Source organism: Oncorhynchus masou, chromosome 12 (genome assembly GCF_036934945.1).
Source record: "Oncorhynchus masou masou isolate Uvic2021 chromosome 12, UVic_Omas_1.1, whole genome shotgun sequence".
Lineage (NCBI taxonomy): Eukaryota > Metazoa > Chordata > Actinopteri > Salmoniformes > Salmonidae > Oncorhynchus > Oncorhynchus masou.
The window spans coordinates 90219547-90239192 of record NC_088223.1 but is presented as its reverse complement, the minus strand read 5'-3'; the positions used below and the strand labels follow the sequence as shown (position 1 = coordinate 90239192).

At 44.7% G+C, this 19646-nt stretch overlaps 1 protein-coding gene across 1 annotated transcript in view; it reads left to right on the top strand.

Annotated features, from left to right (window-relative positions):
• Positions 1 to 6431: 6431 nt before the first annotated feature.
• The window catches only part of LOC135549422 (P2X purinoceptor 1-like), a 52943-nt gene continuing 39728 nt past the window's right edge, over positions 6432 to 19646 (top strand). Inside the window, exon 1 of the mRNA XM_064979393.1 lies at positions 6432 to 7330. Coding sequence (XP_064835465.1) covers positions 7146 to 7330 — 185 coding nt within the window. The 5' untranslated portion in view covers positions 6432 to 7145. The remainder of the gene's footprint in view (positions 7331 to 19646) is intronic.

Below are 19646 nucleotides of genomic sequence, written 5' to 3'. Positions count from 1 at the left end.
GCAGTAAACCGGTGTTTCCCAACCCTGGTCCTCAAGCAACATCAACAGGACACATTTCTATTGTAACACTGGACAAGCACACCTGATTCAACTTGTCTATTAATCATCAAGCCTTCAAGGAGTTGAATAAGGTGTGGTTGTCCAGGAATTCAATGTAAAATGTGAACTGTTGGTGGGTACTGGAGGACTGGAGTTGGGCTGTTGGGGGTACTGGAGGACTGGAGTTTGGCTGTTGGGGGTACTGGAGGACTGGAGTTGGGCTGTTGGGGGTATTGGAGGACTGGAGTTTGGCTGTTGGGGTTACTGGAGGAGTGGAGTTGGGCTGTTGGGGGTACTGGAGGACTGGAGTTTGGCTGTTGGGGTTACTGGAGGACTGGAGTTGGGCTGTTGGGGGTACTGGAGGACTGGAGTTGGGCTGTTGGGGGTACTGGAGGACTGGAGTTTGGCTGTTGGGGTTACTGGAGGAGTGGAGTTGGGCTGTTGGGGGTACTGGAGGACTGGAGTTTGGCTGTTGGGGTTACTGGAGGACTGGAGTTGGGCTGTTGGGGTACTGGAGGACTGGAGTTGGGCTGTTGGGGGTACTGGAGGACTGGAGTTGGGCTGTTGGGGTTACTGGAGGACTGGAGTTGGGCTGTTGGGGGTACTGGAGGACTGGAGTTGGGCTGTTGGGGGTACTGGAGGACTGGAGTTGGGCTGTTGGGGGTACTGGAGGACTGGAGTTGGGCTGTTGGGGGTACTGGAGGACTGGAGTTGGGCTGTTGGGGTGGAGTTGGGCTGTTGGGGTTACTGGAGGACTGGAGTTGGGCTGTTGGGGTACTGGAGGACTGGAGTTGGGCTGTTGGGGGTACTGGAGGACTGGAGTTGGGCTGTTGGGGGTACTGGAGGACTGGAGTTGGGCTGTTGGGAGTACTGGAGGACTGGAGTTGGGCTGTTGGGGGTACTGGAGGACTGGAGTTGGGCTGTTGGGGGTACTGGAGGACTGGAGTTGGGCTGTTGGGAGTACTGGAGGACTGGAGTTGGGCTGTTGGGGATACTGGAGGACTGGAGTTGTGCTGTTGGGAGTACTGGAGGACTGGAGTTGGGCTGTTGGGAGTACTGGAGGACTGGAGTTGGGCTGTTGGGGGTACTGGAGGACTGGAGTTGGGCTGTTGGGGGTACTGGAGGCAGCCGAAACGCTCCTGTTCTTTTTTTCTACCTGGTAGTTAATTGCACAGACCTGGTTTTCCCAGGTCTGAATCAGTCCCTGATTAGAATGAGAGGATGAAAAACGAGAAATGTTTTGTCCCTCCAGGACTGATCAAAAGAACAATCCCTGCACCAGAGCATCCTTCACATGTCACATGTTGTCACGAATGAGTTCACAGGCTTTGGAAAAGGAAAGGGGAAAGTAGTTACTGTGTAGTGGTGTGGCTGTTTATCCATTGTGACCTCTTATTGTGGACCCATACATTTACATTGGTCTGTTAAATCTGCAGTATTTGCTTGTGAAACGGAATCTCTTCATGAGTTTGTTAGCACAAGTTGTATATCATAATTTAATAAATTCATCAAACGGTATTTATTTGTTTCATATGTAAAGACCTTTTTTCTTCTTCAACAGTTTCAAAGTTTCACTGTAATCTGTCTTACAGTGCCTTCAGAAAGTATTGACAAGTCTTTACCTTTAAAGAATATATATATGTTGTTGTGTTACAGCCTGAATTTAAAATGGATTAAATTGAGATTTTGTGTCACTGGCTGGCACACAATACCCCATAATGTCAAAGTGGAATTATACTTTGAGAAATGAAAAGCTGAAATATCTTGACTCAATAAGTATTCAACCCCTTTGTTATGGTAAGCCTAAATAAGTTCAGGAGTAGAAATGTGCTTAACATGTTACATTATAAATTGCATGGACTCTGTGTGAAAATAGTAGTGTTTAACATGATTTTTTTTTAATGACTACCTCATCTCTGTACCCCACATATACAATTATTTGTAAAGTACCTCAGTTGAGCACTGAATTTCAAACACAGATTCACAAAGACCAGGGAGGTTTTCCAAAGCCTCCAATGTAAAGAAGGGCACCTATTGGTAGATGGGTAAAAAAAAGCAGACCTTGAATATCCCTATGAACATGGTGGTGTATCCTGGGGTGCTCGGGATGGGAACAATATGAAATTGCACTTTTTTTTGCTAATGTAGTACACCACAGGATGTTTTTGTGCTGGTCAAGGGCAGTCAGGTCTGGAGTGAACCACGGGCTATATCTGTTCCTGGTTCTATTTTTTTTTGAATGGGGCTTGTTTATTTAAGATGGTGAGGAAAGAACTTTTAAAGAACAACCAGGCATCCTCTACTGACAGGATGAGGTCAATATCTTTCCAGGATACCCGGGCCAGGTCGATTAGAAAGGCCTGCTCGCTAAAGTGTTTTAGGGAGCGTTTGACAGTGATGAGGGGTGGTCGTTTGACCGCAGACCCATTACGGATGCAGGCAATGAGGCAGTGAGATCTTGGTGAGATCTTGGTTGAGACAGCAGAGGTGTATTTGGAGGACGAGTTGGTTAGGATGATATCTACGAGGGTGTCCGTGTTTACGGATTTGGGGTTGTACCTGGTAGGTTCATTGATCATTTGTGTGAGATTGAGGGCATCAAGCTTAGATTGTATGATGGCTGGGGTGTTAAGCATGTCCCAGTTTAGGTCACCTAGCAGCACGAGCTCTGAAGATAGATGGGGAAATCAATTCACATATGGTGTCCAGAGCACAGCTGGGGGCAGAGGGTGGTCTATAGCAGGCGGCAACGATGAGAGACTTGTTTCTGGAAAGGTGGATTTTAAAGAGTGATGTCTCCTGTTTCGCCACACATATACTATAGACTGCTGAGGTAATTCTGTACGTGAATCCCTGTCTGCAATTGCATTTTATTACTAAAGAGTTTTAAAGATTGTTAAAGGAAACTTACATCACCCAATGCAAAGGACCACCCAACACATCCCTCCACCAGATGTAGTCCTGAAAATGGGGGTTGCTGCTATCCAAGCCGGCTGGTCGTTCATTCTATCGGTACGGTTTGAGTGACACACAACCCAGTCGAAGTATTTTTGTTCTAAATCTATGAATGTTCGTTCTAAATGTTCCGTTGCCATGACGGCTGTCAACGTTCTTATCCTGTGCTTGCCAGCTAGCCAACTTCAGCGAACATATTCACGTCAAACAGTGCAGCCAGAATCACAGCAAAGTAGCTGCATTTGTGTTTGTTTAATTAAGCTGTTTTCTAGTGTTTTTTTGGGGGGGGGGATATGCATCCAAAAACAATGAGCTAATGATGTGAAATTTCGCCTGGCGTAGAACATTTGCTCTCTCGCCAGGCCACAGTTCAGAAGAGCTAGCCAACTACACAGCTAGCCAACTACACAGCTTGCCAACTACACAGCTTGCCAACTACACAGCTAGCCAACTACACAGCTTGCCAACTACACAGCTAGCCAACTACACAGCTAACACAATCACTTTAAACTGAAGCTGGAATGGTAGCAGGCAAGCTGCATTTTGTGATTTTCTATTGACATTTCTTTGTATATATGCATGAGAATGATGCCGATTTATGATTACCACAGGCTGAGACAAGTTGCCAGCCTGTCTGTCTGTCTTGTCCCGACTCCTGACACTTTCATTACTATGGGACAGCTGGAGATCGAATTTCAGCATTGAAACAATGTTGGAGAAACAGACAACAAGTTTAATACAAATCTCAGCTGTTGAAAACCAAATGTTCCTGTAAACGAGATAATGTCTAGATGCTTTTTATGGTGTATATCTAGTAGGCTATATTTCAATGAATCTTTATTTAACAAGGCAAGTCAGTCAAGAAGACATTCTTATTTACAATGACCACCTACCCCAGCCAAACCCTCCTCTCACCCGGAAGATGCTGGGTCTTCCTAAGGGACTCCCGATCACGGCCGGTTGTGATACATCCTGGGATCGAACCAGGGTCTGTAGCGATGCCTCTAGTACTGCGATGCAGTGCCAAAGACACCTGCACCACTCGGGAGCCTTAAAATTATAAGTTGCCTGGCTGGGCTGATGAGACAGTCAGATGAAACAGAGTAAATAGGAATTTCAATGTTATATATTTAGCCGATGGGAAGTTGTGGAATAGACACCGGCTGGAATGCAGTTGTAACCAATCAGCATCCAGGATTAGACCCACCCTCTGTATAAATGCAATTATAAACTGGGTGGTTTGAGCCCTGAATGCTGATTGGCTGACAGCCGTGGTATATCACGGGTATGACAAAACTGAACTTTTTACAGCTCTAATTACATTGGTAACCAGTTTATAATAGCAATGAAGCAACTCAGGGGGTTGTGGTATATGGCCAATATACCACTGCTAAGGGCTGTATCTAGGCACTCCACGTTGCGTTGTGTGTAAGAACAGCCCTTAGACTTGGTATATTGGCCATATACCACACCCCCTCAGACCTTATTGCTTAAATAAAAGATGACTGGTCATTGGTTAGAATAATCACATCAGATTGTGATGTCATGTCCTGAGCCAAAATCAACTCTTACACAAAAAAAACGACATGATAATTTTCACAATTTCAGAGTTATTTTGACCTCATAGTGTGGAAATATCATTTAAAAGAAACAGAAATCACGTTTTTGACTGCTCTGCCCCTTTAACAAACTTGTGAGGCAGTGATCCAGTGATAGTTTATCCAATTACGATACATGTTTTTCCTGATTAAAAGCAGACACTGTACATGGTTTGCAAATGTTCTTTGAATGATTCCAGCTTAGCCTACTTCAACTAGTCTATCACAGTCATATCCTGTGATATATTGAAGCAATAAGGCACGAGGGTATATGACCAATATACCACGGCTAAGGGCTGTTCTTAGGCATGACGCAATGCGGAGTACCTGGACACAACCCTTAGCCGTGGTATATTGGCCATATACCACAAACCCCCGAGGTGCCTTATTGCTATTATAAACTGGTTACCAACGTAGTTAGAGCAGTAAAAATATATGCTTTGTCATACCCATGGTATACGCTCTGATATACCACGGCTGTCAGCCAATCAGCATTCAGGGCTCTAACCACCCAGTTTATAATAAACTATAACACATTGACATATTGAACTACTTTCTCCAGTAGCTTACAGTTCAGTAGTCAATACACAGACATGGTTGTCCAGGATAAGACTCAGAGCATCAGTATCTACAGTATTGTTATTGGAACAACACAAATCCCTATTGGACTGTTTCAAGTTCTGTCACGCAAATACGCCCACACACCCACTGGGGTGAATAAATTCTCTGGAAGTAAACGGACCTACTTGAAATAGGCCTAGGGCCAAGTATTTGAGACACGCTTGATTTAGCTTGAACACGGCAAACTACAGCAAGTAAGAATTTGTTCTTTAACTTTACTTGCCTAGTTAAATAAAGATTAAATTTTAAAAAAATACAACAAATAAATAGGCCTAGGGCCAAGTATTTGAGACACGCTTGATTTAGCTTGAACACTGCAGTAAGTCAATCAGTACAACTGAAGTATTTAATATGCACTTGACACAGCCCTGGACTAGAGATATGAGTTTATAGATTCTATTTTAAATCAACATGGCAACATTTGATTGCGGTGTTGTTGTGTTGAACTCATTCCTAAGCAACACACAGCACCAGTAAATAAATTGCGTTCGTTTCCACAGCTATGTGTTGATTAAACAGATGCAGTTTAATTACATTCAGAACAGAAGATTTCCTTTGATCAACCTATTATCAATGTAAATTGTATTATTGTTTAATCTTTTATTAATGTATTAATTTATGTCTCTAGCTCATACTTTGTGTTGGCTACCCCCTACCAAAAACAAATGGCGTTAATGTATATAACATATGTAATGAAGCTGAAGAAGCAAGCAACATAGTCCAAGTTCATTTAATTCCTTCACATAGTGGAATGCATTGACATTTTAATTGTGTGATGAACAACAACAAAAAAAACATCCAATATACATTTGGGGAGCTGTTGTTGTAGCCTAAGTTTAGGTCAAGCGTGTCCCTGCTATCTCTGAACACCAGGAAGACAGTGTCACGGGGGGGGGGCTGGTGTGAGAAGGATGTCTGTGACAGATGTTGAATGATCTGATCAGTGGCTGAGTGGAGTCATTATTTGCTTTAATGGACTGGGGACACCTTAGTAACATCTTGGTTTACGACAAGATAGTATTTGTTTGTTTTGGAGTGAGGGAGAGGGAAAGAGTGGGAGAGAGAGATGTTTGCTAGGTTAGTGAATGAGGAAGTGTGAGTGTGAGAGAGGGAGAGGGAGGGAGAGAGAGAGAGAGGGAGAGGGAGAGAGAGGTTTGCTAGGTTAGTGAATGAGGAAGTGTGAGTGTGAGAGAGGGAGAGGGAGGGAGAGAGAGAGAGAGGGAGAGGGAGAGAGAGGTTTGCTAGGTTAGTGAATGAGGAAGTGTGAGAGAGGGAAGGGTGACGGGGAGGAGGACCGCCTGTGAGGAGAGAGAGAGAGAGAGAGAGAGAGCGAGAGAGAGAGAGAGAGACGAAGAGAGCGAGATAGAGAGGGAGAGACGAAGAGAGCGAGAGAGAGAGAGAGAGAGAGACGAAGAGAGCGAGAGAGAGAGGGAGAGAGAGAGAGAGAGAGAGAGAGAAGAGAGCAAGAGAGAGAGAGAGAGAGAGAGAGAGAGAGAGAGGGAGAGACGAAGAGAGCGAGAGAAAGAGAGAGAGAGAGAGAGAGAGAGAGAGAGACGAAGAGAGCGAGATAGAGAGGGAGAGACAAAGAGAGCGAGAGAGAGAGAGAGAGACGAAGAGAGCGAGATAGAGAGGGAGAGACAAAGAGAGCGAGAGAGAGAGAGAGAGACGAAGAGAGCGAGAGAGAGAGGGAGAGAGAGAGAGAGAGACGAAGAGAGCAAGAGAGAGAGAGAGAGAGGGAGAGAGAGAGAGAGAGAGACGAAGAGAGCGAGAGAGAGAGAGAGGGAGAGACGAAGAGAGCGAGAGAAAGAGAGAGAGAGAGAGAGAGAGAGAGGGATAAATTCCAACACTGCTACTGAAACGTGTCAGCTGTTGGTTAAGGGAGGCTGAAGAATAATTAAGGGAGGCTGAAGAAGGGAGGTAGAGAGAGAGTGTATGTATACCAGTGGGGTTGAGAGACCTTCTCTCCAGCGGAGCAGCAAGATGAAGAGTTTCATCACAAACACCCTCTCTGACTTCTTCTTCGAGTACGAGACCCCCCGTCAGGTGCTGGTACGGAGCAGGAGGGTGGGGGTCGTGTGCCGATTGATCCAGCTGGGGGTCCTGGCTTACATCATCGGGTAAGTCCCCTCCCCTTTTAAAGGATTCTTCAAACTTAGAGTGGACTGCATGTAGAGTTAGTGTTAGAGCTGTTGACATCATGTTCCAGCATGTCTATGGCTAAGAAATTCCACAACTGCACAATCCATGACCCAGCTTTTCTTATTTTCATGGCTTGTTACATGACTTGGGGTAATGGCGATCTTCACAAAGTACAACACTACTGTTGATTCATCAAGAGACCTCTAACCAAATCAAGGTGTGATATTTAAGGGTGATGACTTTATAACGTAATTTGGCAACAATTCTTTTTGCATACAGGAGGGATGTAATGTATGGTATGGAACTCTCTTGTGGATGAATGACATTTGGTCTAGTTCAGGTTTGATAATTAAGTGTGATGAGTCTGATGACTTACTCTAAATGCAAACAGAAACTATATACTTTTTGTGTACAGGATGAATGGATGTTAACAGGAACTATCTTATGAGTGTCTGTTGTGGCAGCTGAAGTTCACTGAAAAAAAATATAAACGCAACATGTAAAGTGTTTCATGTTTCATTCAAAAATGTTTTCATAAATTTGTTTACATTCCTGTTAGTGAGCGTTTCTCCTTTGCCAAGATAATCCATCAACCTGACAGGTGTGGCATATCGAGAAGCTGATTAAACAACATAATCGTTACACAGGCGCAACTTGTGCTGGGGACAATAAACAGCCACTTTAAAATGTGCAGTTTTGTCACAAAACACAATGCCCCAATTTTCTCAAGTTTTGAGGGAGCGTTCAATTGGCATGCTGACTGCAGGAATGTCCAGCAGAGCTGTTGCCGGATAATTTAATGTTCATTTTCTCTGCCATAAGCCGCCTCCAATGTCGTTTTAGAGAATTTGGCAGTACGTCCAACCGGCCTCACAACCACATACCATGTGTAACCACGCCAACCCAAGACCACCACATACAGGCTTCTTGACCTGCGCGCGGGGGGGGGGGGGCATTACCCCATAGATTAGGGCCTAATTTATTTATTTCAATTGACTGTTTCCTTATATTGAACTGTGACTACGTCAAATCTTTTAAATTGTTACATGTTTTCTTTTTCTTTTTTGTTGTTAAGTATATTTATCTGGAGATATAGTGAGGATGATGGAACAACAGTTGGCATGTTAAACAGTTTACTGTTAGAGCTGTTGACATCATGTTCCAGCATGTCTATGGCTAAGAAATTTCTCAAAGTGCACAATCCATGACCCAGCTTTTCTTATTTTCATGGCTTGTTACATGACTTGGGGTAATGGCGATCTTCACAAAGTACAACACTACTGTTGATTCATCAAGAGACCTCTAACCAAATCAAGGTGTGATATTTAAGGGTGATGACTTTATAACGTAATTTGGCAACAATTCTTTTTGCATACAGGAGGGATGTAATGTATGGTATGGAACTCTTGTGGATGAATGACATTTGGTCGAGTTCAGGTTTGATAATTAAGTTTGATGAGTCTAATGACTTACTCTAAATGCAAACAGAAACTATATATTTTTTGTGTACAGGATGAATGGATGTTAACAGGAACTATCTTATGAGTGTCTGTTGTGGCAGCTGAAGTTCACTGAAAAAATATATAAACGCAACATGTAAAGTGTTTCATGTTTCATTCAAAAATGTTTTCATAAATTTGTTTACATTCCTGTTAGTGAGCGTTTCTCCTTTGCCAAGATAATCCATCAACCTGACAGGTGTGGCATATCGAGAAGCTGATTAAACAACATAATCGTTACACAGGCGCCACTTGTGCTGGGGACAATAAACAGCCACTTTAAAATGTGCAGTTTTGTCACAAAACACAATGCCCCAATTTTCTCAAGTTTTGAGGGAGCGTTCAATTGGCATGCTGACTGCAGGAATGTCCAGCAGAGCTGTTGCCAGAGAATTTAATGTTCATTTTCTCTGCCATAAGCCGCCTCCAACGTCGTTTTAGAGAATTTGGCAGTACGTCCAACCGGCCTCACAACCACAGACCATGTGTAACCACGCCAACCCAAGACCACCACATCCGGGCTTCTTCACCTGCGCGCGGGGGGGGGGCATTACCCCATAGATTAGGGCCTAATTTATTTATTTCAATTGACTGTTTCCTTATATTGAACTGTAACTACGTCAAATCTTTTAAATTGTTACATGTTTTGTTTTTATTTTTTGTTGTTAAGTGTATTTATCTGGAGATCTAGTGAGGATGATGGAACAACAGTTGGCATGTTAAACAGTTTACTGTTAGAGCTGTAGACATCATGTTCCAGCATGTCTATGGCTATGAAATTCCTCAAAGTGCACAATCCATGACCCAGCTTTTCTTATGTCCACCAGAGCTGTTGCCAGAGAATTTAATGTTCATTTCCTCTGCCATAAGCCGCCTCCAACATCGTTTTAGAGAATTTGGCAGTACATCCAACCGGCCTCACAACCACAGACCATGTGTAACCACGCCAACCCAGGACCTCCATTTCCGGCTTCTTCAGAGAGAGAGAGGGGGGGGGGGGGGTATTTCTGTCTGAAATAAGCCCTTTTTTGGGGATAAACTCATTCTGATTGGCTGGACCTGGCTCCCCAGTGGGTGGAGCTGCACCTCTCCCCAGTCATCTAAAATCCATAGATTAGGGCCTAATTTATGTATTTATTTAATTTGACTGTTTCCTTGTATTGAACTGTAACTAAGTAAAATCTTTGAAATTGTTGCATGCTTCGTTTATATTTTTTGTTGTTAAGTATATTTCTCTGTAGAAATAGTGAGAATGATGGAACAACATCCGGCACGCTATACAGTTTACTGTAAAGCATAGGAGCTGGAGATGAGCTACAACCTGGAACAACAGTCTGGGGTCATAACAAATTAGTCATAGTGGGCCGGACAAGCAAGGAGGTGGGCAGAGCCAGGATCCTATTGGTGCATTCTAGCAAATATTTGCATGTTTTGGTTTGAGAACGCCTACTCTGGGAAGTGTGCGTGTACAATAACTGAATTTGCCTTTGCACTCCTTCTAAACAATGCCATTTTGTTGCATCTTTGGCAAAGGGTCTACAAAACTATATTGAGGTGAAATGTTTCATCGATGAGTATGTTGGCCAAAATCCATCTCCCATTGCCTGCCACTGGGATTCCTCTCATATTTGTCTCATGGTTCTATCTGTGGTAATGCCCTTTCCAGCTTTCCAGCTCATAGAGATTCGTGTCGAGACAACATAACTGCATTTTGGGCAACTTGCTCAGATAGATAGTCACATTGGACCAAACCTCTTAGCTTGCAAACTTGCTACCACATGTAGGTTTGCAAATAGTATGATGATTCATGGAGGACAAATTCATTCTTTGAAAAGAACAGTGCTTTTTAATTTTGTACAATGTATATGCAATGTTGTACTTTGTTCTATCTTAATGGAGACAGACTGTGTTATGTGTCAACAAAACAAATGACTTGTTAACGCTTGTTAACACTTTCTGTGTGTGCATGCCTGCGTGTGTATTCTGTCTGTATACATCTTCAGGTATTCTGTCTGTATACATCTTCAGGTATTCTGTCTGTATACATCTTCAGGTATTATGTCTGTATACATCTTCAGGTAGCCAGACTTTAGGACCTACAGGATGTAAGATAGGCTTTGGCTCACACAGATAACAATCAAACTTGGGTACACACACAGCTAAGCTGGGTGATTTCCTCTCCCCTCCTTGGATAAGGCCGGAAAGTCAAGTGACAATGACATGTCAAGAGTCGATTCTCTGTTGAAAACACATCAGAGAAACGTACAGCACTCAGCTCTGCGGATGAAGTCATACCAGAATTATAGCCTCGCAGGTGTTTTCTCTTCCTACTGTGTCACCTCAAAGTTTTTTAATTTAAAAAAAATGTTTTCCTTTATTTAGCCAGGCAAGTCAGTTAAGAACAAATTCTTATTTTCAATGATGGCCTAGGAACAGTGGGTTAACTGCCTGTTCAGGGTTCAGAACGACAGATTTGTACCTTGTCAGCTCGGGGTTTTGAACTTGCAACCTTCCGGTCACTAGTCCAACACTCTAACCACTAGGCTACCTGCCCCCCCTACACTCCAACCACTAGGCTACCCTACCGCCTCTACACTCTAACCACTAGGCTACCCTACCGCCTCTACACTCTAACCACTAGGCTACCTACCGCCTCTACACTCTAACCACTAGGCTACTTACCGCCCCTACACTCTAACCACTAGGCTACCTGCCGCCTCTACACTCTAACCACTAGGCTACCTACCGCCTCTACACTCTAACCACTAGGCTACCTACCGCCACTACACTCTAACCACTAGGCTACCCTGCCGCCCCAAAGTGACCTCAGAGATGTACATTTCTTGGGACATTTTCAGGACCGGTTTCTCAGAGAGAGTCCACACGACAGCTTCCAGAACAACAAGCGTTACCTTTTTTGTACGTTGACAGGACGTTGTTGTCATGATGCTAATCAGGGTTAATCTTTCTCTTTATCATTGGTCCTAAACACTCTTTTATCAGGGGCGAAATTCCAAACCACATTGGAAGGTTGGACGTTATCACCACCAAAAAAATGCAGAAACGTTTTCTTCGACTATAAAGTAAAGGTTAAATGGGTTTGTCCCTGAAAGTTAGGTGGTTATCTCCAGATATTAGTGAGGGACCCCTGAGCACAACAGTTATTCTGTCAGCGTGAAACTGTTTCCCACCTCCCTCCCCTCCATCCTCTCTCCCATCCTCCCTCCCCTCCATCCTCTCTCCCATCCTCCCTCCATCCCCACCTCTCTCCCTTCCTCCCTCCATCCCCACCTCTCTCCCTTCCTCCCTCCATCCCTACCTCTCTCTCTTCCTCCCTCCATCCCTACCTCTCTCCCTTCCTCCCTCCCCTCCATCCTCTCTCCCATCCTCCCTCCATCCATCCCTACCTCCATCGAATCCTCCCTCCACCCCTGCCTCTCTCCTTTCCTCCTTCCATCCCCACCTCTCTCCCTTCCTCCCTCCATCCCTACCTCTCTCTCTCTTCCTCCCTCCATCCCTACCTCCATCAAATCCTCCCTCCACCCCTGCCTCTCTCCTTTCCTCCTTCCATCCCCACCTCTCTCCCTCCCTCCATCCATCTCTACCTCCATCGAATCCTCCCTCCACCCCTGCCTCTCTCCTTTCCTCCTTCCATCCCCACCTCTCTCCCTTCCTCCCTCCATCCCTACCTCTCTCTCTTCCTCCCTCCATCCCTACCTCTCTCCATTCCTCCCTCCATCCCTACCTCTCTCTCTTCCTCCCTCCATCTCTACCTCTCTCTCTCCCTTCCTCCCTCCATCCCTACCTCTCTCCCTTCCTCCCTCCATCCCTACCTCTCTCCATTCCTCCTTCCATCCCCACCTCTCTCCCTTCCTCCCTCCATCCCTACCTCTCTCCATTCCTCCCTCCATCCCTACCTCTCTCCCTTCCTCCCTCCATCTCCACCTCTCTCTCTCCCTTCCTCCCTCCATCCCTACCTCTCTCCCTTCCTCCCTCCATCCCTACCTCTCTCCATTCCTCCCTCCATCCCTACCTCTCTCCCTTCCTCCCTCCATCCCTACCTCTCTCTCTTCCTCCCTCCATCCCTACCTCTCTCCCTTCCTCCCTCCATCTCCACCTCTCTCTCTCCCTTCCTCCCTCCATCCCTACCTCTCTCCCCTGTGCCACAGCTTTCAGGCCACGTGAGCTCAGGCCGTGATGAACATGGAGTGAGACGTGATTAAGTAGCCTGTCTTTGTCTCTTCATCAGGGCCCTGCAACACTTTAACAGCTCAGAGATAAAAAAAAAAATCACTGGTCTTTCAGCCATGGATCAGACAGCTATGGGCCTTAATCGAAGTAGGAAGACTCATAGGAGCTCTTATCTGAAAAACACAGTGCGCTCAGGAAGAGCCACAAAAGACATTCACACATCAGAAAGATCTGTCGCTTGGTCTGTTGGACTTTGTCGCTCTCTCTCTCTCTCTCTCTCTCTCTCTCTCTCTCTCTCTCTCTCTCTCTCTCTCTCTCTCTCTCTCTCTCTCTCTCTCTCTCTCAGCTCTATCTCTCACTCTGTCTGTCTGTCTGTCTGTCTGTCTGTCTGTCTGTCTGTCTGTCTGTCTGTCTGTCTGTCTGTCCGTCTGTCTGTCCGTCCACCAGGACTTGGGGATACAGAACAGATACAGATCTTACTTAGATTGTCATTTCATGCTTTGGTTTCCTGTAATGTGATTGTTCTGCCTGTTCCCTCTATTTGGACCTCCATTCCAATTCAGAGACAACAGCAGTGATGGGATTTATAGTCATAGCTTGATGCAGACATCCAGTTGAAATGTACCAGTTTCTCTTTGAAAAGTTGAATATCATCCAAACAAGTGAGTGAGTGCATGCGAGCATGTGTGTGTGTGAGAGTGTGCATGCGAGCGTGTGTGTGTGTGAGAGGGTGCATGCAAGCGTGTGTGTGTGTGAGAGTGTGCGTGTGTGATTTCAGCTGAAAGGCAGGGGCAGGGAGTTGTAGATGTGTTTTACATCCTGTCTCTGGGGCTTGATGCTTTATACCTCCTTTATATAACACCAGTATCCATCCTTTAACATACACCACCGTTCAAAGGTTTGGGGTCACTTAGAAATGTCCTTGTTTTTGAAAGGAAAGCACATTTTCTGTCCATTAAAATAACATCAAATCGATCAGAAATGCAGTGTAGACGTTGTTAATGTTGTAAATAACTATTGGAGCTGGAAACGGCTGATTTTTTAAATGGAATATCTACATAGGTGTACAGAGGCCCATTATCAGCAACCATCACTACTGTGCTCATGTGTTCCAATGGCACATTGTATTGGCTAATCCAAGTTTATAACTTTAAAAGGCTAATTGATCATTAGAAAACCCTTATGTTAGCACAGCTGAAAACTGTTGTGCTGATTAAAGAAGCAATTATACTGTCCTTCTTTAGACTAGTTGAGTATCTGGAGCATCAGCATTTGTGGGTTCGATTACAGGCTCAAAATGACCAGAAACAAAGAACTTTCTTCTGAAACTCGTCAGTCTATTCTTGTTCTATTCTTGTTCTGAGTCTATTCAGTTTATTCTTGTTCTGAGAAATGAAGGCTATTCCATGCGAGAAATTGCCAAGAAACTGAAGATCTCGTACAATGCTGTGTACTGCTCCCTTCACAGAACAGAGCAAACTGGGTCTAACCAGAATAGGAAGAGGAGTGGGAGGCCCCGGTGCACAACTGAGCAAGAAGACAAGTACATTAGAGTGTCTAGTTTGAGAAACAGACACCTCACAAGTCCTCAACTGGCAGCTTCATTAAAAAGTACCTGCAAAACACCAGTCTCAACGTCAACAGTGAAGAGGAGACTCCGGGATGCTGGCCTTCTAGGCAGGTCCTTTTACAGCTGCACCATTGAGAGCATCCGACCGCAAGGCACTACAGAGGGTAGCGCGTACGGGCCAGTACATCACTGGGGCCAAGCTTCCTGCCATCCAGGACCTCTATACCAGGCGGTGCCAGAAGAAGGCCCTAAAAATGGTCAAAGACCAGCCACCCTAATCATAGACTGTTTTCTCTGCTACCGCACGGCAAGCGGTACTGGAGCACCAAGTCTAGGTCCAAGAGGCTTCTAAACAGCTTCTACCCCCAAGCCATAAGACTCCTGAACAGCTAATCAAATGGCTACCCAAACTATTTGTATTTTCTTAAAACTGCATTGTTGGTTAAGGGCTTGTAAGTAAGCATTTCACTGTTCGTCGCATGTGACAAATACAATTTGATTTGGGATTTGGATTTACTTTTAGGTATGTCTAAATTTTGCCATTACATTTAAGAAGTTTTAAGATTGTTTTGTTTGTTGTTTATAAATACTTTGCTACAATGACACAGTTATCTTAGTTATCTACGTACCTCATTCCCAGCGTTTAGCATGTGCACATAGTTAGTACACATCATGCTTTTTTCAGATTCCACAATTATTATTTATTTGTAGACACTACATCACTTCACTCCCTCTCTTTAGTAGTGGACACTACATCACTTCACTCCCTCTCTTTAGTAGTGGACACTACATCACTTCACTCCCTCTCTTTAGTAGTAGACACTACATCACTTCACTCCCTCTCTTTAGTAGTGGACACTACATCACTTCACTCCCTCTCTTGCTCTTGGTCCTCATCTTTGTAAGTCACCTTGATTTAGTACCTGTGTGTTTTATCAGTTTCTTTTTGAAAGTATTTTGTGAACTCCATGACTGTAACTAAAGCAAGGGGCTACAGCAGCACACAAGTAGACTACAGATGCATGCTGGGCTCACGAAGTGAGCATACTGGAGAGCTACTGGAGTGAAATTGGATTGGGCCTACACACCTGCCTTTGGGAATCTGGCTCTGCACTCCTCGCTCCGCTCACTCATATACTCTAGCTCTACACTAGATTCCCAAAGGGAATCATATACTCTAGCTCTGCACTAGTTTCCCAAAGGGAATCATATACTCTAGCTCTGCACTAGTTTCCCAAAGGGAATCATATACTCTAGCTCTGCACTAGTTTCCCAAGGGAATCATATACTCTAGCTCTGCACTAGTTTCCCAAAGGGAATCATATACTCTAGCTCTGCACTAGTTTCCCAAAGGGAATCATATACTCTAGCTCTGCACTAGTTTCCCAAAGGGAATCATATACTCTAGCTCTGCACTAGTTTCCCAAAGGGAATCATATACTCTAGCTCTGCACTAGTTTCCCAAAGGGAATCATATACTCTAGCTCTGCACTAGATTCCCAAAGGGAATCATATACTCTAGCTCTGCACTAGTTTCCCAAAGGGAATCATATACTCTAGCTCTGCACTAGTTTCCCAAAGGGAATCATATACTCTAGCTCTGCACTAGATTCCCAAAGGGAATCATATACTCTAGCTCTGCACTAGATTCCCAAAGGGAATCATATACTCTAGCACTAGATTCCCAAAGGGAATCATATACTCTAGCTCTGCACTAGATTCCCAAAGGGAATCATATACTCTAGCTCTGCACTAGATTCCCAAAGGGAATCATATACTCTAGCTCTGCACTAGATTCCCAAAGGGAATCATATACTCTAGCTCTGCACTAGATTCCCAAAGGGAATCATATACTCTAGCTCTGCACTAGATTCCCAAAGGGAATCATATACTCTAGTTTCTGCACTAGATTCACTAGATTCCCAAAGGGAATCATATACTCTAGCTCTGCACTAGATTCCCTTAGGGAATCATATACTCTAGCTCTGCACTAGATTCCCAAAGGGAATCATATACTCTAGCTCGCATACACACTTAGAAGACCTTAACTTGAAAACGATGGAAAAAAAGCGGCAATAGTACTGTTTGTCCATCTGTTGACGCCGTAGCCAGTATACACGTCCTCAAACTTGTCAGAATGAATCTAAGATAACTCAAGAAATCTGTCATAAATTTTTACATTTTCTTAGTCTCGCAATTGTACATCTAACTAAGATGTTTGGTGCAGTATTTCTCAAGTGAAAATTGTGCATGGTAACGAGTCGTCTATCATTGAACAACACCAAACACTTCATTGAACAAACACTTTATTGAAGACTTTGGCTTCCGAACTTCAGCCTGCCTCGAAAAATAATATGTGTGTGCACGAACAGCCGATAAAAACCTTGCCAAATGCCAAAAAGAACACAAACGTCACAAAATGTCATCATAATATATCCACTAACTGTTCCTAACACTTTTGGATGGGAAGCATGTGAATCAAAACAAATCAACTTTATTTGCCACATGCGGCGAATACAACAAGTGTAGACTTTACCGTGAAATGTCCTGTGTGGCTCAGTCGGTAGAGCATACAACACCACCCAGTGTAGCCCCAGCCGACTTGTAAGTCGCTTTGGACAAAAGCGTCTGCTAAATGGGATATATTTATATATATTTAAATGTTTACATACAAGCCCTTAACCATCAGTGCAGTTCAAGAAGAAGAAAAAAAGGATGCTTTACTGTTGGCATGACACAGGACTGATGGTAGGACTCACCTTGTCTTCTCCGGACAGACTTGGTGAAAATTAATATTTGTGTCATTCTCAAACTTTTGGCCACGACTGTACAGATGAACTCAACTAGCCTAGTTGTGTTCTTAGGCAAAATTGTGAGTGAGCCCACTCCCTTGGCTGAGAAGCAACCCCACACATGAATGGCCGCAGGATGCTTTACTGTTGGCATGACACAGGACTGATGGTAGCGCTCACCTTGTCTTCTCCGGACAAGCTTTTTTACGGATGCCCCAAACAATGGGAAAGGGGATTCATCAGAGAAAATTACTTTACCCCAGATGTCAGCAGTCCAATCCCTGAACCGTTTGCAGAATATCAGTCTGTCCCGATGTTTTTCCTGGAGAGAAGTGGCTTCTTTGCTGCCCTTCTTGACACCAGGCCATCCTCCAAAATTATTTTCCTCACACCTGCCTGCTGCCATTCCTGAGCAAGCTCTGTGCTGGTGGTGCCCTGATCCCGCAGCTGAATCAACTTTAGGAGACGGTCCTGGCGCTTCCTGGACTTTCTTGGGTGCCCTGAAGCCTTCTTCACAACAATTGAACCGCTCTCCTTGAAGTTCTTGATGATCCGATACATGGTTGATTTAGGTGTAATCTTACTAGCAGCAATATCATTGCCTGTGAAGCCCTTTTTGTGCAAAGCAATGATGATAGCACGTGTTTCCTTGCAGGTAACTATGGTTTACAGAGGAAGAACAATAATTCCAAGCATCACCCTCCTTTTGAAGCTTCCAGTCTGTTTTTTTGAAATCAATCAACATAACAGAGTGATCTCCAGCCTTGTCCTCGTCAACACTCACACCTGTGTTAACGAGAGAATCACTGACATGATGACAGCTGGTCCTTTTGTGGCAGGGCTGAAATGCAGTGGAAATGTTTTTGGGAGATTCAGTTCATTTGCATGGCAAAGTGGGACTTTGCAATTTATTGCAAATCAGCTGTTCACTCTTCATAACATTCTGGAGTTTATGCAAATTGCCATCATACAAACTGAGGCAGCAGACTTTGCGAAAATTACTATTTGTGTCATTCTCAATACTTTTTGCATGACTGTACATGTAGGTGGGGGCAAAGTGACTATGCATATGTAACAAACAGACAGAGAGCAGCAGCAGTGTACAACTGTCTTGGTGTGTTTGGACCACTTGGAACTCTCAACCTGCTCCACTACAGCCCCGTCGATGTTAATGGGGGCCTTTTCGGCCCGCCTTTCCTGTAGTCCACGATCAGCTCCTTTTCTTGCTCACATTGAGGGAGAGGTTGTTGTCCTGACACCACACTGCCAGTTCTCTGACCTCCTCCCTATAGGCTGTCTCATCGTTGTCGGTGATCAGGCCTACCACTGTTGTTTTGTCAGCAAACTTAATGATGTTGTTGGAGTTGTGTTTGACCACGCAGTCATGGGTGAACAGGGAAGGGGAGGAGGGGACTAAGTACACACCCCTGAGGGGCCCCAGTGTTAAGGATCAGCGTGGCAGACGTGTTGCTGCCTACACTTACCAGCTGGGGGCGGCCCGTCAGGGGGTCCAGGATCTAGTTGCAGAGGGAGGTGTTTAGTTGCAGGTCCTTAGCTTAGTGATGATCTTCGTGGGCACTATGGTGTTGAACACTGAGCTGTAGTCAATGAACAGCATTCTCACATAGGTGTTCCTTTTGTCCAGGTGAGAAAGGGCAGTGTGAGATTGAGATTGCGTCATCTGTGGATCTGTTGGGGTGGTATGTGAATTGGAGTGGGTCTAGGGTGTCCGGGAGGATGCTGTTGGTGTGAGCCATGACCAGCCTTTCAAAGCACTTCATGGCTACCGACATGAGTGCCACGGTGCGGTAATCATATCATTTAGGCAGATTACCTTCGCATCCTTGGGCAGAGGGACTATGGTGGTCTGCTTGAAACATGTAGGTATTACAAAACTCAGTCAGGGAGAGGTTGAAATGTCAGTGAAGGTACTTGCCAGTTGGTCCGAGCATACTTTGAGTACATGTCCTGGTAATCCATCTGGCCCAGCGGCTTTGTGAATGTTGACCTGTTTAAAGGTTTTGTTCACATCGGCTACCGAGAGCGTTATCACACAGTAATCCAGAACAGATGGTGCTCTCGTGATTGCTTCAGAGTTGCTTACCTCGAAACGAGCATAAAAGGCATTTAGCTCGTCTGGGAGGCTCACGTCACTCGGCAGCACTGGGTTTCCCTTTGTAGTCAGTAATAGTTTGCAAGCCCTGCCACATCCGATGAGCGTCATAGCCAGTGCAGTAGGAAT